Consider the following 27,476-nt stretch of genomic DNA (forward strand, 5'->3'; position numbering starts at 1 on the left):
AACAGTGTTTTACAGTAATGTTACTGCAGAAATCTATAACACAGATTATTATACATAACAAGCTCTTTCTGGGATTTCAAGAATGAATCAAATTCTTCACAACGATAGCCTGTTAAACTGAAATTCTGATTTATCCTTCCTGCTTATTTTGTCTCTACTAAATAACTAGAACTTTATTATGTTTGGTCAGCTTCTAATAGTTCTGCAGTTTCACACTTTTCATTTGTTCATTTAACTAGTATTTTCTGGGCAATATGCTAGTGAAACTTACCTCCCTAAGCTCTTTGTTGGGCTTTGCATTTTTTGTCTTCCATAGCAACAAACATACTGTTAGCCCCATGGCAGATGCTCATAAATCCTTGTCAAAATAATTATATTCCATGGTACTACTCTATTAACATGGATAATACTCTCCACTACCCAGTGGTATTCTATCACATACCATAGTAACAATAAACCAACACCTTATCTGTACATGGCTTTATAATTTACAAAGCATCTCTAAGTGCTTTATTTAATTCTCACAGCAAATTAATGAGGGAAACAGAGCAGATAGAAAACTAAGACACTAAGGGTATAAGTAGCAGACTATTCTAGAACTAGAACCCAGACCCAATTCTTAGTCCAATGTATCAATACTTTACTTTTTAATTGTGAAATATAACATAAATAGAAAAAAATACGTAAAACATATACGTACTGCTGAATAATACAAAAACCCATGTAACCGAAAAGCAATTCAAGAAATAGAATACACCAAAGGCCCAGTGTGCCTCTCCTCCATCACAGCCCTCTCCTTTCTCCCAAAGATAACTACTTTCCCAACTTCTTGATAATTGTTCCCGTATCTTTAAAACAATATAATTCAGCTATGTCAGGTTTTTAAACTTTTGTAAACAGAATCACATCGTACATACTCTGAGTTTGCTTCTTTTGTTCAACGATGTTTATGAATTCATCTATGCTGTTGCATTTAGCATTCTCTTTCATCACTAAATATTATTCCACTAAATAAATATGCCATGATTTACTTAAGCATTTTACTACAGATGGATATTGGGGGTTTTCCAATTTTTGGATATTATCAATAATGTTGCTATATTCAATCATATATTCAACTTGTTTATATACACATGAGTTTTTTCTAAGGCATATAGCTACGAGTGAAATTACTGGTTTATATGATATGGTTTATATTTATATTATTTTAACAGATAATTCCAAGTTATTTTCCCATAGTAGTTGTACTAATTTGCATCTGACCACCAGTGGATGAGAGTTCCTGATACTCCACATGCTCAGCAATAATTAGTACTGTCAGACTTTTTAATTTTGCCAATCTGATGGATACACAGGAGTATCTTGTTGTGTGTTTTTTTTAAATAAATTGATTAATTAATTTATTTATTCATTTTTGGCTGTGTTGGGTCTTTGTTGCTGCGTGTGGGCTTTCTCTAGTTGCAGCAAGCGGGGACTACGCTTCCTTGCGGTGCCCGGGCATCCCATTGCGGTGGCTTCTCTTGTTGCAGAGCACGGGTTCTAGGCACAGGCTTCAGTAGTTGTGGCTCGTGGGCTCTAGAGCGCAGGCTCAGTAGTTGTGGCGCACAGGCTTAGTTGCTCTGCCCTTAAACTTAAGCCTGCAGGTTCTCAAGATAATAATTTCTACCTTCTCCACAGGCAGCCACTCTGAAAACCACTGAAAACCACTGAAAACTGAAAACCACTCTGATTTTCAGTTCCCACTTTGTCTCTGGCACTTGAGGATTTCACTTTCTTTCTTTTAAGCTTGATTATGTATTTGAAAAAAAAGAATTGTTTCTATTTCCTCTCCCCTTTCTAGATGTTTGTGGCAGAAGGGTTTTAGGTTATATTAATCTACTTACCAGCTGAAATTCTTTCACCTGCCTTCATATCTCCACTGAAACTACAACTGTCAATGATGTCGAACCTTGCCAAACCCAACAGTCAATTCTTCGTCTACATCTCACCCTTCAGCAGCAAATGACACAGCTGATTATTCTCTTGACTTCCTAAAATACTCTCTTCACCTAGTTTCAGGATGCTACTCTGTCATGGCTAATCTCCTACCTCACTACTGCTCTTTCTCAGTGTGTTTGTTTGTTTGTTTGTTTTATTTGGCTGTGCCAGGTCTTCAGTTGTGGCATATGGGATCTTTAGTTGCAGCATGAGGGCTCTTAGTTCCCTGACCAGGGATCGAACCCAGGCTCCTGCATTGGGAGCATGGAGTCTTAACCGCTGGACCACCAGGGAAGCCCCTCATTGTGTTTTTGTTTGTTTTGCGGTACGTGGGTCTCTCACTGTTGTGGCCTCTCCCGCCACGGAGCACAGGCTCCGGACGCACAGGCTCAGCAGCCATGGCTCACAGGCCCAGCTGCTCCATGGCATGTGGTATCCTCCCAGACCGGGGCACGAACCCACGTCCCCTGCATCGGCAGGCGGACTCTCAACCACTGCGCCACCAGGGAAGCCCCTTCATTGTGTTTTGATAGCTCCTCCTCTGACTGCCTTTTTTTTTAAAAAATAAATTTATTTATTCATTTATTTCTTTTTGGCTGCGTTGGGTCTTCGTTGCTGTACGTGGGTGAGCAGGGGCTACTCTTCATGGCAGGCTTCTCATTGTAGTGGCTTCTCTTTGTTGCGGAGCACGGACTCTAGGAGCACGTGCTTCAGTAGTTGCGGCACCTGGGCTCAGTAGTTGTGGCTTGGAGGTTCTAGAGCACAGGCTCAGTAGTTGTGGCACACGGGCTTAGATGCTCTGCGACATGTGGGATCTTCCGGGACCAGGGCTCAAACCTGTGTCCCCTGCATTGGCAGGCAGATTCTTAACCACTGCACCACCAGGGAAGTCCCTCTGACTGCCTTTTACATGTCAGTAAGCTCCAAGGTTCAGTCCTCATCTCTACTATTTACTCACAATGCTCACTTTCTAAGTGATTTCATTTAGTCCCATGGCTTTAAATAATGTCTCTATACTGAAGACTCCCAAATTTGTATCTCCAGTCCTGACATTATTCCTTAGCTGCAGATCCATATACAACTGCCTATTCAGCATCTCTACTTGGTAGCTGGTAGCTTTCTTAAACCTATAATGTACAAAATAAAACCCTTCATTTCACGCCCCAAATCTGCTCCTTCTCAAATATTCTTCATCCCAGTAAATAGCACTATTTACCAAATTGCTTAAGTCAACAGGTTAAAAGACATCCAGAATTCCTCTTTCTCTCTTAACTCACATCTAATCCTACCGACTCTACCTTCAAAATATATCCCAAATCTGACTGCTTCTTACCACCTCTACCACTACCATCCTAAACCAAGCCAAGATCATCCCTTACCTGAACTACCGGCAATAACCTCCTCATAGGATTCCCTACTTCTACTCTTGAATTCAGCAAAGTGACCTCTTTTTTAAAATAAATATATTTGTTTTAATTATTAGAGAATGAGGAGAGCACAAGCAAAATTTTTAAAAAGTAATGTTTTTACTAATCACATTTGTGATAGTATTAGTATTGTTATACTGAGATTGTTGTGTATAATAAGGGATAAAATAAATGAGAAATTGTGGGATATTCCAATATTCAAATTCCATCATCCCCACAGTCTTGAGAATCAAGACTCCTGGTATGGAAGAAAAGAGATACAGATATAATGAAGAGGTTAAGTAAAGGTTCTGTAGTCTTGAATTTGAACTGAAAGTACGTATTTAAACTAATGAGGTATTGTAACTTTAATATATGTAGGTATGTATTTCTTAGCTACGTCCACTGAAGAGGCCTAGGAAGTGACCAATCAGGCAGCAATGAACATTCCTAGTGCCCAGGTTATAGTCACAAAATAACATTTCTCACCAAAAAAATAAAGGATTTCTTGGAAAAATGGGTAATTCCTGGTCTAGAATATAAATGTACAAGATAAGCCTGAAACATCTCATTAGACCTAAAGATTACTAGGGTCATGTCAAAAGGACTCAGGAATCAACTTGAAGAGGCTCACATTGGTCAAAGACAGGACACTTTATACTCCAATAATGATGATAGTTGCAGTAATTTGAAACCCATCAAATATGTTTAAAACTATAAATTCATAATGATATTAAAAATAAGAGTTGGTCACCTTGTACATAACTGAGAACCAACTCATTTCCCTATAAACTAGGAAATAAAGGTAAAGAGTCAAGCATTTATTCTACATGAATTGCACAACCTGTAACCAAATAACAGATGACAAGAACTGTCTAAAATGGTATTCAAACAAATAAATGAGGAAAACAAAAGAATTAGAGTATCACCATTTTGTAAACCCAGTGAATTAACATACATATGAATCAACAACTAGTAACATCATAAAAAGAGAGACATCAAGATACTATGTGTGGGGCTTCCCTGGTGGCGCAGTGGTTGTGAGTCCGCCTGCCAATGCAGGGGACACGGGTTCGTGCCCCGGTCCAGGAAGATCCCACATGCTGCGGAGCGGCTGGGCCTGTGAGCCATGGCTGCTGAGCCTGTGCATCCGGAGCCTGTGCTCCGCAACGGGAGAGGCCACAACAGTGAGAGGCCCACGTACCGCAAAAAAAAAAAAAAAAAAAGATACTACGTGCCAGGCTTCCTTGGTGGCACAGTGGTTAAGAATCTGCCTGCCAATGCAGGGGACATGGGTTCGAGCCCTGGTCCGGGAAGATCCCACATGCCGCGGAGCAACTAAGCCTGTGCGCCAAAACTACTGAGCTTGCGCTCTAGAGCCCGTGAGCTACAACTACTGAAGCCCGCGCACCTTGAGCCCGTGCTCCACAACAAGAGAAGCCACCGCAGTGAGAAGCCCGCGCACTGCAACAAAGAGCAGCCCCCTCTCGCCGCAACTAGAGAAGGCCCGTGCACAGCAATGAAGACCCAATGCAGCTAAAAATAAATAAATAAAATAAATAAATAAATTTATATATAAAAAAAGATATTATGTGCCTTCAAAATCTTGCTCCATCCTATCCACAGGGATCAAATCTGGATCCAGTCTTTGGATTCAGCTGCAAATTTGCAGGAAATACAAAGGAAAAAGGAAAATACTGAACTGCAACATGAATATACAACCCAGATAATCCAGGCTGTGGGAAACTCTTCAGGTCAATTAGCTTGGAGTCCTCAACAGATAAACAGTAAGAAAAAGAAAGAGATAAAAAGGGAACCTATGGACTTAAAAGACACATCAAGTTGTTTTTTCTTAATAGGTAAAACTAAACTGTGGTGTCTAGGGATGTACCTTTGGATGTAAACTATTTTAAAAAAACACAAGAAAGTGGCTACTATAAAAGTTAGGATAGGGCTTCCTTGGTGGCGCAATGGTTGAGAGTCCGCCTGCCAACGCAGGGGACACGGGTTCGTGCCCCAGTCCGGGAAGATCCCACATGCCGCGGAGCAGCTAAGCCCGTGAGCTATGGCTGCTGAGCCTGCGTGTCCGGAGCCTGTGCTCCGCAACGGGAGAGGCCACAACAGTGAGAGGCCTGCATACCGCAAAAAAAAAAAAGAAAAAAAAGTTAGGATAGGGAAGGGAATTCCCTGGTGGTCCAGTAGTTAGGGCTCCGCACTTCCACTGCAGGGGGCATGCGTTCGAATCCTGGCTGGGGAACCAGGATCCCGCATGGCCAAAAACAAAAAAGTTAGGATAATGGTTACCTATGGGGGGAGGGAGAGAGCGATGATTGAACTGGAACACATGGAAGGGGTTTTAGGGGTGCGTGGCAGAGTTCTACTTCTTGATCTGGGTTGTAATCACTTTATGAAAATTTACCAAGCCATACCTTTGTTTTGTATGGTTTTTGTATATGTGTTTTACATTACAATGAAAAGATCCATCACATAAGCGAACAAACAAATAAATGGGGAACATGTTACTCTCCAGCTTAAAACTCTCCAACGGCTTCCCACTGCAACTAAAATCAAATTTAAACTTCTAACTATGGCTTAGAAAGCATTACATGATATGGTTCCTGCCTATGTACCTACTTTATCTCCTCCACTCTCCACTCTGCTCTAGACACACTGGCATTCTTGCTCTTCTTCACATCAACCAAATTAATTTCTCTACCAGGGCCTTTGCACCATTGTTCCATCTATCTAAGACACTCATCCCCCAGATCTCTGGGTACCTCCCTTCATCATTTCACTGTGGTTTCAAACATCACTTCAGAGAGGCTTTCCTTGACCAATGTATTTAAAACAGCTTCCTACCTCCTCACTACTCATTCTCAATATCCTTATTCTGTTTTCTTTCTTTCTTTTTTTTTTTTTGCGGTACGCGGGCCTCTCACTGTTGTAGCCTCTCCTGTTGCAGAACACAGGCTCCGGACATGCAGGCTCAGCGGCCATGGCTCACGAGCCCAGCCGCTCTGCGGCATGTGGGATCTTCCCGGATCAGGGCACGAACCCGTGTCCCCTGCATCGGCAGGCGGACTCTCAACCACTGCGCCACCAGGGAAGCCCTGTTTAATTTCTTATTTACATTTGACTACTTGTTATCTTCTGTGTACTCCATGAGACTATAAGCTCACGAGGGCAGAGACTTGATCTGTTTGATAATGCTTTATCTCCAACCTCTAGAACAACATCTGACACATAGTAGTACAAAATAAATATTTTTAAGTGGATGAATGAACTAATGAATTCCCTATACTGCTTCTCAGAGTTTTCCAACACAGAGGGTTAGGGAGAGTTTCCTAGCCTCTTTCTCTGGGCTTACATTCAATGTTAAAAATGTGTATTCTGGACACCTAATAAAAATGTCACTAAGTGACTCTTCCACTACCACTACCTATGCGTAGTTATACTTTGTTCTTTGTTTACCAAAAAACAAACAGCATTCCAACAGAGATGACTGCCCTCCTTTAATGGACTTCCATGCAAAGACAAGGGTTTACTGAGTCATGCACCACCAAAGTTTTCATCATTTACGTAGTTTTCCTTTGAGTATCTTTCCTTTCATAACTGGTCACACTCAAACTTAACCAATAAGTCCTACTAAGTGCCTGATCTAAAGGAAAAGGGGAAGTCAGAAGAGACATAAATAATCCTGAGGTTCTTTTCTCCTGTTTTTCCCGTAGGGTAAGCTCAGAAGGACCATAACAATGATTATAGATATGTCTAGTCAAGGAAAAAACCCAAGTTCACAAAAATAGAAAGAATATGAAAAAAACCCAGGTACTTAGATGGGTCAATAATCCATAGGGTGGACATCAGCAGCACCTGTAACCTGCAAAAATGAGAACAAAATACAAAAAGATGAAGGGAAGAGGAAAAGGGATGTAAGAGAAAAGCAAAGAAAAAAAAAAGAAAAGAAAAGTAAACAGGCCCTCACACATTCCTAATTCTTCCAGTCTCATCAGACCAATTTTAGGTTGAGCCAAATACGTACCTCTGAATGGACTTGAGGACACGGCGAGGAGGAAGGGTAAGCTGGGACGAAGTGAGAGAGTGGCATGGACATATATACACTACCAAATGTAAAATAGATAGCTAGTGGGAAGCAGCCGCATAGCACAGGGAGATCAGCTCGGTGCTTTGTGACCACCTAGAGGGATGGGATAGGGAAGGTGGGAGGGAGAGGCAAGAGGGAGGAGATAATGGGGATATATGTATATGTATAGCTGATTCACTTTGTTGTACAGCAGAAACTAACACACCACTGTAAAGCAATTATACTCCAATAAAGATGTTAAAAAAAAAAACAAATACGTACCTCTGCATCTGAACAGTGGAGCTTGGCCCATTCTGTACATCTCCTTGTCCAAACTGGCCATATGCAGTCTGGCCACAAGGGCCCTGTGCTGTCGAGGCTGGAGGTGCCCCTGAAGAAGGTGGGGCTCTTGAAACACCTGAGGGTAAAGAAGAGAACTAAGCAATTGGGAAATAACTTTCTCCTCCACCCTGAGCAAGGAATGCAAAGCAAGAATCAATAAGCTCAGACCAATAAGCTCAGACCTTTACTGCAATATCACAAGCATAATACCATAGCTTGGTAATGAAAAGGACACCATCAACATGCAACTCCAGCTACAGGAGATTCTGAACATGGATGCCCAGCCAGAGAGCCTCTACTCTCCTAGACAGGTATACTACAGGTGAAGCTGTAGCCAGAGCCACAAAAATGTAGGGCCTTCCTATGATCACCATACACTCTCACTCAATCCAGGACAGTCTAACGTTCTTAACCTAGACAAAATGTCAACTCTTTTAAGGAAAAGATCTGGGGCTTCCCTGGTGGCACAGTGGTTAAGAATCCGCCTGCCAATGCAGGGGACACAGGTTCAAGCCCTGATCCAGGATGATCCCACATGCTGTGGAGCAACTAAGCCCGTGAGCCACAACTACTGAGCCTGTGCTCTAGAGCCATCAAGCCACAACTACTGAAGCCCGTGCGCCTAGAGCCCGTGCTCTGCAACAAAAGAAGCCACCGCAATGAGAAGACCGTGCACTGCAATGAAGAGTAGCCCCTGCTCACCGCAACTAGAGAAAGCCTGAGTGCAGCAACAAAGACCCAACACAGCCAAAAATAAATAAATAAATAAATAATTTTTTTTTAAAAAAGGAAAGGATCCCACTCCAGAACTCAGAAACTTAGAGCATACTTGAGAAAGGTGGCACAGAAGGTGACCAAGTAACATTCTAAACTAGGTTGTAAAGAAAGGCACCTCTTAGAAAGACTATTCAGGACATCCCTGGTGGTCCAGTGGGTAAGACTATGTGCTCCCAGTGCAGGGGGCCTGGGTTTAATCCCTGTTCGGGGAACTAGATCCCACATGCATGCCGCAACTAAGAGTCCGCATGCCACAACTAAACATGCCACAGTGAAGATCCTGCATGCCGCAACTAAGACACGGCGCAGCCAAAATAAATAAATAAACATTAGGAAGACTATTCTGCCAACCTCTTCTTCATATATTCTACTCATCCTACGCATCTTCTTTTCAGCCATTTCTAAGTGTTGGCACTCCCAATAGCACATGGCTCAGGAAAGTATTCCCACGGGTTGGAGAATTTGTTCCTGCCCAACTGTTCAGTCAGGACAGGTCACCTGCCCTCCAATTACTGCTGTCACTATGTCATCACAAAAGCTGTACTCCATCCTTTCTGCTCATCAGAGCTGCCATCAAAGCTACTTCTACTCCCCCCAAGCATCCTTCCCACATGAGATGCAGGAAGAAAGCAATTAGTTACTTGGCATATCACTTTGGAAATATTGCTGACCCCTGTTCAAACTATTGTTTTTTTGTTTTTCTTTTGCTCTGCCCCCAGTAGAGATTAGACACTATAGAACCTGCCTACAGGAATATGATTAATCTGAACCTGCTCACTAGCCATCAAAGAACCAGATACGTTTTCCTCTCAATAACAGAGCTTCCTCTTGGGGCAATGCCAAACTCCATCTTGATAAGCCAGGACTTGATAGATCAGAGGTGGACTCTGTCCAGCCAAAGTCCCAATCCAGAGTAAGGCTCTCCAAAGCCCTGAGACCTAATCTCACCACTTCGCAATTTTTTTTTCCAAAGTCATAATTAAAATGGTCATAACTTCAATCATTTCCCAAATCTTACCTATGCCTCCTTGGTGCCTTCTTTTTCCCATATCCCTTTATGGAATTTACTGTTTTAAAAAGCATAAAGCATTTGGTATACCTAAGTCCTTAGCTAGCCTAACCAAAGATCAAATGTCAACCATTTTCTAAAAAACCCCTATGAATAATATAATCTGTAGATTACCAGCTGCTCTTCATGAAAAAGTAACGTAAAAGCCAAACACTGATCCTAAGGCAGCACCAGATTGGTTTCCTCTTATTTCCCTGATATTAGACAATATCTAAGAAGCCAAAGAAACTCAAACAAAGGAAAAGGAATGATATCAGCAGAAAGATATGAGAGGCACCAAAAATCAGGCACACAAACATCACACTTTTCATCCATGAACTAGTTCCCCAAGTCCCAGAGTCATTTATAGATAGAACTATGAGTCCGATGAGAGGCATTATCAATATACATGAGAAACAAGTGATTTCAGAGAGACTTTAGGTCAACAGAAATAATTAATCCTAGTCACAGGCTCTGGACGAGCTGCGACCACAACCCTTCCATCCAGCTGTGAACAATGCAGCCAGGTGAGGCTGCACAGGGTGACACCCACAGGAAGTGAACTGCCATTGAACCTGGAAGATGTGCTCCCACTAGATGTCTTAAGGCAGAGACACAGTCGCCTTATAAAAAAACAGGGAAAGGTGGGAATTCCCTGGCAGTCCAGTGGTTAGGACTCGGCACTTTCACTGCTGTGGGCCTGGTTTCGATCCCTGGTCAGGGTGTTAAGATCCTACAAGCTGCGAGATGCGGCCAAAAGGGAAAAAAAAAACAGGGAAGGGCAGACTGCCCACAGGACTCTCAGTGACCAAGAGCCAGATTCATGTTCCTCAATCCCAGTCACCACAACCTTTTAGGCAGCTTAGGTAGGGCAATACAACCCAACCTGAAGACTACTAATTCCCCTCCTCAGCTCAAAGGAAGCTTGGAAACATACCTGGGGGAGGGGTTTGCTGATAGCCTGGTACTGGGCCATTGTAGGCTCCATAGGAAGTGGGGGCGGTTGTGGGCCCTGGTTGCCCACCATAGCTGGATTGATGATGCCCTAGGTAGACAGGCTGGGGCTGCCCAAACGGCGGCACAGGTGGAGCTGACTGGTTAACGTTCATTATGAGAGCATCCCCGACTTGGTCTCACCTATTAGATGAGAGAGAAGAGAGAAATTAGTCAAAATCAGTTTTCTAAAGAGAGAGCACTATTCACAGTAGGAAGTAGAAATAGAAAAGGACTGACCTTATCAGGCAGTGATCAGCCTAATCATTCTCACACTACTACAGGATCTTTGTAATTTTCTTCCCCAGACAGCAGACAGACTGCCTCCTCAAAGTAAGGATTTTGTTACTCTGAACCCTATGCTTTGTCACTGCCAAGAGGGTATAAATTTCAACCTCAGATAGGCCCATTGGAATGGAGCAGCAGCCTCCATTCCCCAGTGGTATGATTTCTAGTGTCTAGTCATACAAGAAGTCCTGCCACTGATAAACTATTGTGATATTACAGGTAAATGAAACAATGCTCTCACTTTCCATTCATTCACTCTAGCATCCATTCATTCCACAAAATTGAATACCCTCTAGTGTGCTAGTCATTTTTAATCACCCAGACTACATGTCTAAAACAGATTGGCTAAATTCCCTCCCCCTCAAAAGACAAATTTTAGAGTAACCGGTTAGAAAAATGACATTCTTTGGCTAAACTGCAGTAAATCAAGTGCTACACCATCCCCAGTCTTCCCACCAAAAAAGTGTATGGACCTTAGAACTGAATTATTAAAATCACTAAATGTAAAGAACAGCTCAAAACTCTAGCAAGGTATCAGATTAGAACTGAGTGCAGGCCTGGCACAAAAACTTCTCACAATAACCTAGGGAAACAGTTCAAAGATCAGTGGCAAAGTTAGATTTCATGGAAAAAGATCATTCACCTTATCCTTCTAGCAGAGGGGACTATAAGTATTCCAAATCCCAATGCACTTCTCCAACTCTCCTTTTTCTGCTCTTGTATGCTTGTAATGAATCTAGGCCACCACCAAAATTATTACAATCTTGCCCAGCAACAAAGGAATAAATTGGAGAGCCTTTCCAAGGTCCTTCCAAGAACAGGACTATCTGATCACATCTACTCTTCATAGCCTGATCATTCCAACTCTCCTATAGACAGAAGGGACCCAGGAAGCATAAGAGCTCACAGCTACTGCAAGGGAACAATGGGCCTCTCCCCTTTGCTAGGTAGGGCCATCTTGACTACAGAAAAGCTGAGCTGCTCTTGGACTAGAACTCTTTAAATTCAAAGCCATCTCAGGAGCTGTTCTTCCAAATCCTAAACCTCACACAGGTCACTACATTAAGCTTGACGGATGTCCTCCTCCTCTTATTTTCCTAAAGTCAGTGTGGGGGTGGGTATGGTAGGAAAGGAGCTTCTTCTCGAGGAAATAATCCCCTCAAACACACCCAAGAGTTTGGAGTCAGGCTCAAGTTTCAACTCCACTCTGGGTGGACAGTCGAGGGTGACAACCCAGGAGGCGGGGCAAGCTTCCTAGAACTCTGAAAGTAGTCGAGCTGTGGAGGCTGGGAGCGCTGGGGATCAAGACCGAGAAGCCAAGCCAGCTTCTCGGGCCGCGATGAGAGAGACTTCCACTAAGTAGGAGATCGAGCGTCTTGCGCCCTTCAACAGGCTCAGGGCAGGAAGCGGGAGCCGGAATCTGGGCCGGGAGAAGAGAAGGGAGGGTCTAGGACTGATTCTGGATTGTGGATGCATGAGGTGAGGGTCTCTCCCCGGGCCCCGCCCCCGGGCCCCTCCCTTCCTTCTCAGACAGGACCCCGATCTGGCCAGTGATACCCCGGCCTCTCCTCTGCTTTCCTACCCACCAACCTCCCGAAGCCACTCCTCACCCGGCTCCAGATCCAGGTTCGACTTCGTTCCTAACGTCAAGGCTCCCAGGCTCCACTTCCGGTTCCGAGGGGGCCGGCGCGTCGCCCCCGGAAGTTCCACCCCCACGCTCCAAGGCCACTCCTTCTGCCACGTCGGCAGTAAGTACGCGCCGAGGAACCCGGATGCCGCACATGCGCTACTTTCCCCTCTCGTCATGGCCGACCCCTAGGGGCTCCGCAGTTTTTTATGCATTTCCGTTTTTGTTTTTGTTTTTGTTTTGCCCAGATGTCCTGGTAACCTTATGGTCCCACCAGCTGAGATGTGATTGAACTATGTTTAGTAACTCTCCTTCCTATGACATCTTAGAAACCTCTGATTTAGAGTCCTGTAGCGATTTCCTGCTAACCCCTGGCCCCATTGATTTCCGTCTTGGAGGTTCTCACCCATGACCTTTGCCGGTCTTGAGATTTGCGGAGCGGGGCGTACAATTTTTTTTTAATATAATTATTCTGATGTAATATATCTTTTTAAAATTTATTTATTTTGGCTGACCCATGGGGCTTGAAGGATCTTAGTTCCCTGACCAGGGATCCAACCCATGCACCGGGCAGTGAAAGTGCAGAGCCCTAACCATTGGACCACCAGGGAATTCCCTTAGAACCCGGTAACGTTAAAGGGCACTAATTCTGCTTTCTGGGGTCATGTGTTCAAGTTCTGGCTCTACAGTTCCCTAGCTAGGGCAACTTAATCTCGGCCTCAGTTTCTTTCATTTGTAAAATGAAAAGAATATGAATGCCCTTCTAAAAACTTGTTGAGAGTATGGGATTAGGCCACAAAGATTGCCTGGCACCGTAGTAAGTGCTCAGTAAAGGTCACTCGTTATTAGTTAACCGTTTTTATAGAGCGCCTTGGTTTAGATGCAGAGCACTGCCACAGCCTGATAATCTCTACTCTTAGAATGCCCCCAGCCTTTTGGAAGAGCTACAGTTCCTGGAGTAATTATTATTACGCCATTTAATAATAACAATATTGTAGCTAATATTTGTAGGAGTTTTTAAAATATACATAACCTCATTTAATCCTTTCAATAATCCTTTCATTTAATAATTATTTTTTAAGCATTGTCGTGTTCCAAGCCATGTTCTTGGGTCCAGGAATACAGTAGTGAACAAACAAAAGTTCTTCATCAATTTCAATAAGGTTTTGTAATTACATACACGTATGATAAAGCTATAAAGAAAAACAAAGTGGGAAGTCCCAGGCAGTCTAGCGGTTAGGACTCCACGCTTTCACTGCTGGAGGGCTTGGTTTCTGTCCCTGTCTGGCAACTAAGATCCTGCAAGCAGCCTGGCCTGGGGCCAAAAAAACAAGAAACAAACAAAAAAGCCCCAAAGTAACAAAATTCAGGCTGTTGGTTACCTCTGGGGAGGGAAAGAGAAAAGTATAATTGGGAGGAACATAATGGAGCATCAATAATATTAATAGTGTTCTATTTCTTAATATTCACATCGATATTTACATTATTGTTATTTTCAAATAGTTCATATGTATTATGTACAATTCATTTCAAAATAAAAGTTTTTTTTTAATAAGGAAGAAAAGAAATGGGGAAAAAGAGCACTGGTGTAAAGGAAGCATTTAAAGGGAAAAAAACATTAAATGAAGAATTTTATGACCAATGTGGGGAAAAGTTCTTGCTCTCATATTGTGCACAGTAGATTTTAGTTATTCTGAGGCACAAAGTGGTTCATTCATTGAAAAACTTGCACTTCTAGTCGTTGCTGGAATCTGTTATTAGGCATTGAGCACGTTTTAGTGAACAGGCAGATTTTTCCTGTCCTCAGGAGTTTATAGTGGAGGTCAGTGTTTCTCAAACTGTGATCCTGGGAGCAACAGTATCAGTTTCACCTGCGAAACCTGTTACAAATTGCAGGCCCACCCTAGGCATATTGAATCAGAAATTCTGCAGGTGGGGCCCAGCAAGCTATGGCCCTCTAGACAATTCCATTGCATGCTGAAGATTGAGACCCACTAGTCTAGATTAGTAATTTGCGAAATTCAGCTAACATTTGTTGAGCAATTGCCATAAACTGGGGTCTCTGTTAAGTATTTTCGCATAATTTATCCCATTTAACACGTCAGCATAGGAAAGTAGGTATCCTCTGTTTTGCTTAATGTTGCACTCCTAGTAAGTAGTAGAGTTTAAATTCATAGTTTCTTGAGAATAGAGGCTGATACGTTGCATTTTATTGGTTTCTGTATCCCCACTCTGGTTCTCAATCTTGGCTGTGCATTAGAATCACCTGCAGTGCTTTTTAAACTGGCCATAGCAAAATAAATAAATAAATAAAAATAAAATGGCCATACCAGCTATTAGGCCAATAAAATTAGAATCCCTAAGTCTGAGGGGCCTGAGAGAGAGAGAGAGAGAGAGAGAGAGAGAGTGTGTGTGTGTGTGTATAAAGTATTTGTATAATGTATAATATTTGTATAATATATAAATTCATGTAATATGTAAAATGTCATTACCCATCATCTAATCATATACACAGTCCTATTTTAGGGAGCCAGTAGCTTTAAAAGTTTTCCAGGTGATTCCAACATGCACTTAATTGATTCCAATATGCAGGGTTAATTGAAAGCCACTGGTATAGCACAATGGCTTACATGTAGCTAGCACTCAATAAATGTTTGAATAGTGAATGAATGGATATTTAGATACTCTTTTCACTGATGAGGTCAAGTAACTGCCCAAGGTCATACAGCTAATAAATGATAGAACAAGAATCCAAGCCCAGTTTTGACTCTAAATTCCAAGTGCTTTTTATGACTACATCAAACACCAAGGCAAACAGCATTTAGCATGCTATCAGAGCAGCTATTCCAGGGACCTCTGTAGCCTTCAATAATTACAGCACCATAATATTATGTTTTTTAAAAGAAAGAGATCTCTTAACATAGGGCACATTCATGTAATGGAAACCTAAAAATAACTAAATATTTTATTATTAACATGGGTTGGCATGTTTATGCACACCTATCTCTACCCACCTTTCCATGACCAACTATGTGTTGTAAGAGGTAATTTATTTCACCAAACATTGAGCACCTGTTACATCAGTCATTGCTCTGGGGGCTGTTGATTGGCTTTTACACACAGTCCTTGCCTTCAAGTTTCTCACAATCTAGGAGGGAGACAGGCATATAAACAAACCGTAATATTGGCTGAAAACTACAATAATAGAAATACGAACAAGATACATATTTTGCCCAGAGGAAGGAAGGATTAATTCTATAGGTAGGGAGTGAGGAGATGGGCAGGAAAAGCTTTATGGAACAGGCAACACTTCAGCTGGAGCAGGCTGAACAGAGTTCCTCTACATTGCACCCAGCACTGCAGTGGGATATGGATCTCCACTTTGATTAATAGGTTAATTCATACAGCAAAGGGGTACTTTTTTCTGGGGGTCTTGCAATCTTGTGGGACAAACCCAGCCATTCCTTGCTCAGGAATTGAAGCCCCTGCTGCTGCCACTTTGGAATAAGTTTTGGAGGAGAGCAGTTGGGATTAGTCCATGACCCTATGAGGGAACGCACAATCCCTGAAAGGATGTACATTAGTTATAGAGCCCACAGAGCTAGTACTCTGAGTCCTGAGTAAAAAGCCCATGCAGGAGAATGGGAGACAGGGGAGGGCAGAAGTCTTCACTATAATTAGCTCTGGGAGTAATACAGCTTGGGGAGGGAGGCGAGTACAGCCGGTAACTATTTTGAGCACAGCTTCGATTGACAGGACATGTGTTCTGGACTGTACTGATCTCAGGGCCAAGTTGCCTGCCTGTGGTGTGTGGTGTGGGGTGGAAGGCCTAGGGCAGCAGAAGCAGGACAGCCAGACAGGCCGGACGGGGTACCAGCACCTCGACTTCTCTCCCTGGGACACTGTCCAAACTCTGAAGGCCATAGGCCAAGCTGAGAGATGGGTGCTGAGGAGGAGGTGCTGGTCACACTGTCTGGGGGAGCCCCCTGGGGCTTCCGACTTCAGGGGGGGGCCGAGCAGAGGAAACCTTTACAGGTATCCAAGGTAAGGGAGCCTATATTGAGGTTTCAGGGAAAGGGGAACCCAAGGGAACTTGGGAAGAGTCATGTGGTGGCCTGTGGGGGGAGAAGTGGGAGGCTGTGAAGAAGTGGAGTGGGGGTGGGTAGATGGTCGAGGAAGCATGCTCAGATCTGACGGGGGGAGCAGTGTCTGAGCACAGCCTTCTTGTGGGGGGCTATTAGAAAAGGGAATTCCTGGTTTCTGGGAGCAGAGAAAAAGGAAGACTGTGCCTCAATTTCATAGAAGCAGAGGTCCAGGGCTGGCAACAGAGGCTCAGGGCTGGCCATCCAGTCTTTGCTCTCCTGGGTCTGTGCCTCTACTCCAAACTCCAGGAATGTAGGGAAGGTTGTCATTTCTCTCTAACTAAATTGGTATGTGATGATCTGAGGTTCTCACGCAGCCCAGCCCAGCCCAGCCTTGCCCTGCCCCTGCCCTAGCCTTCAGTCCTCCTCTTTCGCTACGCCAGATCCCTTCTCTCACTAGGCAAGACTTTTTTTTAAGGCTAGGAGGGTTATGGCAAGATATGGTCTGTCAGATGAAGTTGTTACCATTTTGGTTTCATAGCACAGGTTTAATTTTCTCAACTATAAAATGTAGGTAATGATAGTACCTACTCCATAGGTGCTAACTTCTAAGGATTAAATTCAATAAAACACGTAGAGTGCTTGGCACTGTGCCTAACATTTAGTAAGCACTAAATGTATCGCCACTATTACTATTATTACTTTAACATATGTACATGTGTGTGCACACCCGGCACACATATACATACACAATCGCAATCCCTCAGAATCTGCTGGACTCCCTCCAATCTGGAGTACTGTTCTAAAATCTTGACTGTGTAGATAATGGTGCCTAGGACTCCAAGGACTAGAAGAGAACTGTTGGCTAGTATAGATATTTCCTTTGGAGGAAAATCTTGAGGGGATAACCACCATTTCTACAATAGTACGTCCCGTCCCCCCTTGCAGTTTTCCCCGTCTTTTTCATTCAGTGATTACCCTACCTTCCTTTAAAGATGTGTTATTCTCTCAAATCTGTACCTTCTTCCGTCTAGATTGACCCCCCTTAACTGTCACCTCTTGTCCCTCCCCATCCTTTCTTACCCTGTAAAGTAAAATTCCATCCACACACTGGTCCCTCCTGTCCTAACTCCTTTCATTCTATTCCCCCCTTGGAGCCCTCCCTCACCTACAGTCTCTCCTCCAACACCTTCTCAGATCCGAAGACGGAGCCAGGCTGGCAGAGCAGGACTCCGGGAAAGGGATCAGCTTTTGGCCGTCAATGGGGTTTCCTGCACCAGCCTCTCTCATGCCAGAGCCATGAGCCTCATCGATGACTCAGGGAATCAGCTTGTCCTCACCGTCAGGCGGTATGGACCCCTCCCACCCCAGCCTACACCCATCCCCCTAGTCCAGGGCTTCCATTGCCTGTCTCAGCTCTATGTCTCACTGGCCTGACTTCAGCTACTGACAAGTACCCATTTCTGCTTGTGTATCTGTGCTGGAGTATAGATGTTTGTGTATGCCTCCCAAAGCACTTGAATGTGGGTGCGTGGGCCTATTTAGGCCCTTTGCCTGTCTATTTATCGTCACATCTCTCTTTAAACCCACTTCCAGTCAAAGCCTGCCAAGCAGATTTGCCTACCAGTTCATTTTCAGATCTCCACTCTTCCCAGCCCATCCATTTCACCTACATGCCAGTCCCCTCTCTCCCCTTACATCCTTCTCCCATCTCCTCCAGATCTCTCTAGCTCTCAGTCATCCAGCTCATTTCTCAAGTTCTGTCATCTTTTCCATCCAGGGTAGAGGACGAGGGGCCTGTGCGATCTCCATCCCCTGGTGAGCTTCAGGCACTGTCACCCTTGTCTCCGCTGAGTCCTGAGCCCCCTGGTGCTCCAGTTCCCCAGCCTCTCCTGCCTGGGAGCCTCCTCTCTCCCCCTGACAGTGAGGCTTACTATGGAGAGACAGACAGTGATGCTGATGGCCCAGCCACCCAGGAAAAGACCCGCCGACCCCGCCGCCGAGGCCCAACAAGGCCCACCCCTCCAGGAGCCCCACCTGACGAGGTCTACCTGTCTGACAGCCCCGCAGAGCCAGCACCTGGTGTCCTTGGCCCTCCCAGCCAGGATGACAGCCGCGTGAGCTCCCCATCTTGGGAGGACGGGACAACCCTTCAGCCACCCCCGGCTGAGGCCCTGCTGTTGCCCCATGGCCCCCTCCGGCCTGGCCCTCATCTCATCCCTATGGTGGGGCCTGTTCCCCACCCAGTGGCAGAAGATCTGACTACCACCTATACTCAGAAGGCCAAACAAGCCAGTGAGTGCCTGAACTCCTTTTCCTTAGTCAGGATCCTTCAATCTGAGCCCTAAATCTAACACTCCATAACCATACATTCCACCTACCTTATGCTTCCCTTGGATACAGTCTTGGGGACAGGTGGAGAAGAGTAATGGATAGGAGGGGGAAATAATTATTCTCACGATCCCAATTAGTTTTGCTGTTTGAACTAGCGTGACAAAAAAGTACAGGGGGCTCAACCCAACCCAGGAACAGGATAAGTAGGGAAGTTGGAAAGGGACATGAATTGATGAAGGGTTTGCTTGTCGTTGCTATGATTTTGCTAGGTGTCAGACGGGGTGAAGGCAGAGTGCAGACATGGGTCAGGGGAGTATTTGGAAGCAGGACAGGGATACAGGGACTCTTCAGTGTTAATTGCAGGCATAGCATCAGAGCTACCTTTGACATTGCTAGTTCCATTAGGATTCCTGGGGACTGGGAGGCTATGGAATAGTCATGAGATCTCTAGGAAGTGGTGGTGGGAGGGATCTTTGGCTTCTTATCTTAGGCGAGAATGTAGGCCCTAAGACGCGGAGCACAGGCTCCAGACGCGCAGGCTCAGCGGCCATGGCTCACGGGCCCAGCCGCTCCGCGGCATGTGGGATCTTCCTAGACCGGGGCATGAACCCCTGTCCCCTGCATCACCACTGCACCACCAGGGAAGCCCTCTTTACTATTTTTGATGTGAGCTACAGAACAAAGTCTAAGAGTGAAATTTCTCCCTGTCCTATGCCTCCCATACCCCTCCTCTAGAGACCTTTCTTGTCACCTTGGAAATCTCAGGGTTACCCCTCTAGTTCTCATCTTTCGTTCCTCCCCTATTCTGATTCCTGATCCATAGAATTTTGTGCCTCTAAGTCTGGAATAGAGGCTAAGGACGTGACAGTTTACCATCAGACATCCCTGAGAGTGTCCCATGTCCCACAAAGAAATTCCAGATGCACACCCACGATCTCATGCTTATCCCCAATTCTCATTTTAGCACCCTCTCCCTTCCCCATCATGCTGGGTGAGACTGTAGTTAGTGAGTGGCTCAGGGATATTTTTAGCCAAGCAGACCTCATTGTCCAGTGTGGTGGGGTAGGGGGAAGGGTAGGCAGGTGCCCATGTCCATCATACCAGGGCTTGTGGGGCAGCCCAGAGAAGGGAGGGGGGCCAGGCTCCAAAAATAGCACAGTGAGCTCATTCAACTACCAGCTCTGGGGATAAGACAAAGGGGCTTTAAAAGGCGTGGGGGGTGCCTCAAACTGGTTCTGCTCCAGCCAACACTGCCTTTCTCGGCATGGAGACTTTTGAGCCCATCAGCCAAGAGCCTCTCAGCCAAGCCAGTTGCGACAAAGCCCCAAGCCCAGTTCCTGAGCTCCAGGACCCGTTCTATGCAGGTACTACCCTCCCACAGCCAAGAGAGTTCTGGAATCTAGAATGGAGGGGACTACATCAACAGTTGGGGAAGGGAGGTCTTTGGGAAAGGTCTTACTCCCTTACCCCCTCCTCCTTTTTTCCTTCCTCTTCCTTCTTTTCTTAAGAGTTTCACTGCCCTTTTCTCAGAATGGGCTGATGCTATGGTCACATGTCAAAGGGGTTTGTGACCACATGAGCTATGGAAAACTCATGGAGAGAGGGTGTATGTGTGAGACAGAAGTGTGAGTAATCTATGAATACGTGAAAGCATGTATGTGGGAGTCCGTGGGAGAAGATATGAGTAAACAAGAAAGTGTCTGGATACATGTGTAGCTAGTGTCAAGAAAGCTTTGATAGTAATAATTACAGTGGGGCTTAGGTTAAATGCTAAATTTACCTACATTATCTCACTTAAACCTCATAGCAACCCTATGAGGTAGACGTTATGTTATCATCCTTCTTTACAGATGAGGAAACTGAACTTCAGTGAGATGAAGTAACTCTCCCAAGAACCAAAAATCTGAACTAAACTATGACTCCAGTGCCTATCTCTAGTCCACAGTACTATTGTGTGCTATGAACGTTGGAACGGGTGGAATGAGAGCCCTAATCAGAAGGGAGCTTTGATATCTTGAGTGGAAAGTAGATGGAATTTCAAGAATTTTTCAGGAGGAACTGGGGATCATGGATCGGAGAGTATCTGTGTCCGAGTCAGGGTCCTAGCAGCAGGGCAGCGTTCCCATTTCCTGGCTCCACCTCCCAGGCCCCACGTGGCACGGGAAACCCTGTCCTGGCTCCCCTTAGCACACAGTGCTTGCGTGCCTGCCTGGTAGTGTCTACCTGAGCTCTCTACCCAGAAGGCTTGGAAAATAGGGGGCAGCTCTGTCAAAGAAGCCCACCCCACTCCCACCCTCAGCTTGGGGGAAAGGAGACTGTATCAACTGGTGACTTTGAGATATCCTAAAGATCTGGAAGCTTTCCTTGGAGAGCAGCACTCTGGCTTTTCCTGCATCTCAGATCTGAAGCCATCCCTGCCTGTGAGTAGCAGGGGTTTGAGGCACAGAGGAGCACCTTGGATTTAGAAGGCACTTAAATTTTGTCCCAACTGTTAGTGACAGTGTCTCTGCTAGGGGAATTCTGGGAAGAAGGGCCACCTTGAGTATGCATGTATGTTTTTGTGTGGACACGTGTATTTATACATGTGTATATGAACTAGGATGTATATAAGCTAGAGTATATGGGGATGTGAGAGAAAAGTACAGATGAGAAAATATGCCCATAGCCACCTCTCCCTAGAGCCATATCCTTGTTGAAGTGATGTGTGGTGGGAGTTATTTCTATGAATGTATATGACGTGGATCACACGATGATAGTGGAATTATGAATGAAGATCCTCATTGCTAAGGATCCTTTGTGTCCTTATTATAGGGTAAGGGGTAGGAAGAGGGGATAAGTCCCAAACTTTCTGAGAAGTCCCCTAACAGGGTCTCTTTGGTGGGAGAAAAGTGCCCCTTCTTATTTTTTCTTACCGTGGGACCTGCTTCATGTCCTTGCCTGCCATGGGAAGTAAACCCCCTTCTACCCCAGCCTCACATTGCCAGCCAGGAATGGAGGGAAGCAGGGGAGGCATGCGTGTGGTGTGGGTAAGAGCAATCTCCTGAAAGACAGGAGGGAAGAGAGGATAGGAGGAGAGCTGTGGTCAGAGTGGTGTCAGGGCAGCCAACTACCCTCTGCCTTCCCTTCACTGTCCTTGGTTTCACCTTTCACCTCCACTCTGGCCCCAAGTTAGAGGACTTTGCCAAAGGCAGGAGAGACCTTGTGGGTCAGGCCAGTGAGAAGACCAGAGGTGGGAGGCCTGAGGGAGCTGGCTGGTGGGGGGAGGGGGTGGGGGGCGGGTGAGAGCCTTGGGGAACAGAAGATGCTCCCTGACCATTCCCTCCTCCTCTCCCCAGAACTGCAAAGGGCAGAGAGCCTCCAAGAGAGAAGTGTGAAGGAGGCCAAGACCAAATGCCGGACGATTGCATCCCTGCTAACCGCAGCCCCCAACCCCCACTCGAAGGGGGTATTGATGTTTAAGAAACGTCGGCAGAGAGCCAAGAAGTACACCCTAGTGAGCTTTGGGGCTGCCGCGGGGACAGGCGCTGGGGAGGAGGACGGCGTCCCTCCAACTAGTGAGTCTGAGCTGGACGAAGAGGCCTTCTCCGACGCCCGCAGCCTCACCAACCAGTCCGACTGGGACAGCCCCTACCTGGACATGGAGCTGGCCAGGCCGAGCTCAGGCGCAGCAGAGGGCCAGGGCCCGGGGCTGGGAGGGCAGCTGAGTGAGGCCTCTGGGCGAGGGGCCCAACTCTTTGAACAGCAGCGCCAGCGCGCAGACTCCAGCACTCAGGAGCCGGCCGGGGATGGTCCAGCCGCCACGCTCAACGGGCAGGGCCTGCAGTCACCACCTCGGGCACAAAGCGCTCCGCCAGAGGCGGCTGTGCTCCCATCCAGCCCTTCGCCGGCCCCTGCAGCCAGCCCCAGACCTTTCCTCCCTAGCAGTGGAGCCTCTACCCCAGCTCCAAGCATCTTTAACCGGTCAGCCAGGCCGTTTACTCCGGGCTTACAAGGGCAGCGGCCAGGTACCACCTCGGTTATTTTCCGGCCCCTGGCTCCCAAAAGGGCAAATGAGAGCCTGGGAGGCCTCAGCGCCGTCCCACCGCCTTTCCTGTCCTCTCCGCAGGGGACCACTCCTCTGCCCAGCTTCTCTTCAGGGGTTCCCAGCCACGTGTCAACCCCCGGTTCCACCAGCACCCCACGCTCCTCCGGCCCCGTGACGGCCACCAGCTCCCTATACATCCCAGCCCCCAATCGTCCTGTTACGCCAGGCGGAGCCCCAGAGCCCCCCGCCCCCGCTAGCGGAGCTGCCATGACCTCCACCGCTTCTATCTTCCTATCGGCGCCTCTGCGACCTGCTGCACGCCCAGAGGCCCTCGCCCCTGGCCCCGCAACCCCTGAGCCCTCCAGCGCTCGAGAGAAGCGCATCTCCGTGCCAGCTGCTCGCACCGGCATCCTCCAGGAGGCCCGGCGTCGGGGGACCCGAAAGCAGATGTTCCGGCCGGGAAATGAGGAGACGAAGAACTCGCCCAACCCGGAGCTGCTATCGTTGGTGCAGAACCTGGATGAAAAACCCCGGGCTGGGGGTGCGGAATCTTGTCCAGAGGAGGATGCCCTGAGCCTCGGGGCTGAAGCCTGCAACTTCATGCAGCCACCGGGGGGCAGGAGTTACAAGACTTTGCCTCACGTGACAGCTAAAACCCCGCCTCCAATGGCTCCCAAGACCCCACCCCCTACGACTCCTAAGACTCCACCCCCAGTGGCTCCCAAGCCCCCTTCTCGAGGGTTCCTCGATGGGTTAGTGAATGGGGCGGCCCCTTCAGCTGGAATCCCTGAACCACCAAGGCTTCAAGGCAGGGGTGGGGAGCTGTTTGCCAAGCGTCAGAGCCGAGCGGACAGGTATGTGGTGGAAGCACCTGGTCCTGGCCTTGGCCCTCGGCCCAGAAGCCCTTCTCCTACCCCCTCCCTGCCCCCTTCCTGGAAATATTCACCCAATATCCGTGCCCCGCCTCCAATTGCTTACAACCCACTGCTCTCACCGTTCTTCCCCCAAGCTGCCCGAACTCTCCCTAGTAAGATCCAATCCCAAGGGCCTCGGGCAGCCCCCAAGCAGGGCATTAAGGCTTTGGATTTCATGCGGCACCAGCCCTACCAACTTAAAAGTGCCATGTTCTGTTTTGATGAGGTTCCCCCGACTCCTGGACCCACCTCCTCAGTGCCTCCCAAAACTGCCCGAGTCCAGGAGATCCGCCGATTTTCGACTCCAGCGCCCCAGCCCACTGCAGAGCCCCTGGCACCCACTGTGCTTGCCCCCCGAGCAGCCACTACATTGGATGAGCCCATCTGGAGGGCAGAGCTGGCCTCAGCCCCTGTCCTTAGCCCAGCCCCTCCTCCAGAGTCTCCCAGGGGTCTTGGGACCTCCCCCAGCTCCTGTGGCTTCCAGGTAGCCAGGCCCCGGTTCTCAGCTACTAGAACAGGATGGCAGGCTCATGTGTGGAGGCCTGGGGCGGGCCACCACTGAACAGGACACAGCTCCCAGGACCAAGGGGAGGTGGAACAGCTAGTTCCTAAAGTTGCTTCTACCCAACCCGCCCGCCCCCGCTCCCGCCACCCCTCCTTTGCAGGCTAAATTCCCTCCTGCCAGAGAAAGTTTTGGAGTTGGTGTCCCATCTCCCAGCTTCCTCCTGACTCCTAACCTCCCTGCTGCTTTCCAACCTATAATACTATCTTTGCTTTGGTGTCTGTGCTTCTCTTTGTAGCTCCTTGCCTGGATCTCTGTCTTTAACTCTGTCTCTTCACCTACACTCCTCCACTAGTCTCCATTTCTCTACATTTGTGCTTTTTTCTGTGGGCTTTGTTTTAACAGTCAATGAGAAAGACAGAGAAGTTACCACTGAGACCTCAGGCAAGAAGCTCACCACCAGACAGGCAGCAAAGGGACTGAACTGACCCCTATTTGCACGAAATCATTTGCTGCTCCTCACTCTTCTTTCCCAAGCTTGTCTGGCATTTTCCTAGGTGTGTGTGTGCAAGTGTGTGCGTGCACACAGATGTGCTCTTCTGTCTGAGGCAAGAGTAAGAGGAGCCGTCTAAATAAAGACCCAATCTGGGTCTTACCCTTGCACTAATGAAAGAAGAGTCAGTTATCCTCACATAGAATGTCTGGTGGGGAGAAAGAGACTCATTAGAGTTAAAGATCATCATCTGTAGCAGGTGTAGAGCATCTGGTGAAATTCATAGAGTATGAGGAGACCCGAAGGACCAGGGCAGTTTGTATGGGTTGAGTTATACCAGCTAGACCAGGAGTAGAACTAAGAATTCTGTTCCTTGGGATTTCAGAAAGTTAGCAACTGGAGAGGCCCATGCTGAGCAACAAAGCATCCAAGAAGTGAAAAGAAAGAAAGAAAATGTCCTCTGAGAATGAACAAATCATTGGCTTCATTGTCTCATGAACTTAAGACAGAAAGGAGAAAAGAACCATGATGTGGAAAGTGAGGTAGAAACCAGGAGCAGAACAGAAATGAATGAAATTGATCGAGCCTCAGAGAGAAGCATGGTGAGGGAGACTACAGTGTTGGTAGAGAGTAAAATTGGATAATAAGAAACCAATCATGTACACAAAAGGGGAATTGGGGAGAAATTTGAGGGAGAAGAATGTATTTGTTAGAGTGAAGGGGGATGATGGTGGAGGGATGTGAGAGTGTGTGCTGAGTGTTGAAAGACAGGCATCTGTGCTACCTCCTTTGAATCTGTCCCTCTGTCTTCTGCAGCTTGTCATAACTACCTGAGAAAGGGCAGGGAAACACCCAGAGCCAAAACCTCTTTTTAGTTCTACCCCATCCCTCAAACCCTAGTTCTTATTTCCAGCTTAGGTCCTGATCTCTGATCCTAGAGGGATATGGGCTCCCCTCTCACCATGACCACCACCAGTCACGCTTGCTGCTTGATCTGGAAATTGATAATTTCCTTTGCATATTGAGTGTGAGTCACAGTACTTTGGTTTGTGCACAAGAATAAACTTATGCTCCATATCTTCTGTTGTTGTCATCTCTTCTAGTTTTATACCTAAATCCTGGTCTCCCCTTCATCTTCTCTAATTCATACCCCTGATCTCCTGATTCCTGATCTCTTTCTCAGTTCCTACCCTCCTATTTTTTACTGTTTTGCCCTTCACCCCCTGGTCTTTTGCTCTTCTCTACCAATTCTGTCCTAATCCAGTGTAGCCACCTCCATCACTCCCCCAGTTCTCTCTCTCCAGATTCTCCCCTTCTCCATCCCCTGCTCCATACTTCTCAGATGAGGCCTCAGCTTACAGAACCTAGACAATTTGGAAAGGCCCTGCTTTCCCAACACCCTGGAGGAAATGAAGGGAAAGCAATGGCTGAAGTTGAAGGTGGGGTGAGAGAGGGAAGAAGGAGAGAGAGGGTGGATCAGCGTGGATTGAGACTAATAAAAAAGAGAAGGCACTGAAAGGCGGCTAGAATTAGACTTCTGAGAAGAGGAAGTTCTGTTGCCCCAGTTTTACCAGCAGGGGGCAGATTTTTGCCAATAACCAGGCCCTTGACCCTGATTCTCCCAAATATGCAGCCTCTCAGAATTTCAAAGGAAGGGCTCAGAGAGCCTAGGCTAAATATTCTGTCTTCATTCACTAGGTAGTTTTAGGTACTCAATCATAAGAGACCAAAATTTTGGTTGGTTTTTGAGGGGAGGATGGTAATGATGACGAAATCACCTTTTGCTATTTATGTTTTTTCATCTAATTGCTTCTTTGGGTTAGGAGAGAATGGAGAAAAAGGACAAAAGATGAGGAATCTGGAGGCTAAACTGGTCTGGGCAGAGGCCAAGTAGAGGGGAGCAGGGCGAACTTTCAGCCCCTAACCTGAACCTATAAAGTTCAGGATGGGAAAAGGACATGGTCAGGAAGAGTGGGTAGCTCACAGAGGGACAGAAAGGTATTCTGGGGACTACAAAAGCCACTTCCTAAGGCAGCCACAACAGGGTGGTGGATACAGCAGAGGTACAGCAGCTGGTTACAAAACCTGAGCAGAAGATGGAGAAGGATCCAGGATGTTCACGCAGCTACCGAGGAAGGTGCCGGGCAAATGACAGGTTTCCCTGGAGGGGGCTCTCAAGCTTGTGCCCTTTCCCAGAGGCTTCTCTAGACCAGTGTGAATGGGACAGTCCAGATCCTATGGGGTGTGTGCTCCCTTTGAAGAAAATCCCAAGTAGGAGCCTCAGAGAGTAAAGCCCTGGCAGGTCAGAAGCCTATGTGTACCCCTTCAGGTAGAAGTGACATCTGGGACTTCCCTGGTGGCGGCCTCAGTGGTTAAGAATCTGCCTGTCAATGCAGGGGACACGGGTTCGATCCCTGGTCCTGGAAGATCCCCCACACCACGGAGCAGCTAAGCCTGTGCACCACAACTACTGAGCCTGTGCTCTAGAGCCCGCGAGCCATAACCACTGAAGCCTGCGCACCTAGAGCCTGTGCTCCGCAGCAAGAGAAGCCACCGCAATGAGAAGCCCGCGCACCACAACAAAAAGT

The 27,476-nt window shown here is 46.8% G+C and overlaps 2 protein-coding genes across 14 annotated transcripts in view; one reads left to right on the forward strand and one right to left on the reverse strand.

Moving 5' to 3' along the window:
• The window catches only part of SEC24C (SEC24 homolog C, COPII coat complex component), a 35,922-nt gene extending 12,402 nt beyond the window's left edge, over positions 1-23,520 (reverse strand). For 2 of the 10 annotated variants that reach the window (XM_067710553.1, XM_067710546.1), the window contains exons 1-3: positions 12,523-12,733; positions 7,747-7,882; positions 7,213-7,260 (exon numbers count right to left, since the gene is read on the reverse strand). In XM_067710553.1, coding sequence (XP_067566654.1) covers positions 7,213-7,260; positions 7,747-7,882; positions 12,523-12,718 — 380 coding nt within the window. In that variant the 5' untranslated portion in view covers positions 12,719-12,733. Of the gene's footprint in view, positions 1-7,212; positions 7,261-7,746; positions 7,883-10,568; positions 10,769-11,555; positions 11,578-12,081; positions 12,223-12,522; positions 12,734-17,789; positions 17,925-23,383 lie in introns of those variants that run through there. The other 8 variants (XM_067710555.1, XM_067710554.1, XM_067710549.1 and 5 more) reach the window with 7 other exon arrangements.
• Positions 12,250-25,965, forward strand: SYNPO2L (synaptopodin 2 like). 4 transcript variants are annotated; one of them, XM_067710558.1, is made up of 4 exons: positions 12,250-12,391; positions 17,819-17,970; positions 18,402-18,916; positions 22,291-25,965. In XM_067710558.1, exons 1-4 carry the CDS (start codon positions 12,383-12,385, stop codon positions 24,453-24,455), a joined length of 2,841 nt encoding a protein of 946 aa, XP_067566659.1. In that variant the 5' UTR covers positions 12,250-12,382; the 3' UTR covers positions 24,456-25,965. The 4 variants fall into 4 exon arrangements, with proteins under 4 accessions (XP_067566659.1, XP_067566657.1, XP_067566658.1 ...); XM_067710556.1 differs by lacking the exon at positions 12,250-12,391 and adding an exon at positions 14,870-16,583 and having other exon boundaries at positions 17,779-17,970; XM_067710557.1 differs by lacking the exon at positions 12,250-12,391 and adding an exon at positions 16,327-16,583.
• Positions 25,966-27,476: the final 1,511 nt, after the last annotated feature.

The sequence above is a fragment of the Pseudorca crassidens genome, chromosome 16 (assembly GCF_039906515.1).
Source record: "Pseudorca crassidens isolate mPseCra1 chromosome 16, mPseCra1.hap1, whole genome shotgun sequence".
NCBI classification, from domain to species: Eukaryota; Metazoa; Chordata; class Mammalia; order Artiodactyla; family Delphinidae; genus Pseudorca; species Pseudorca crassidens.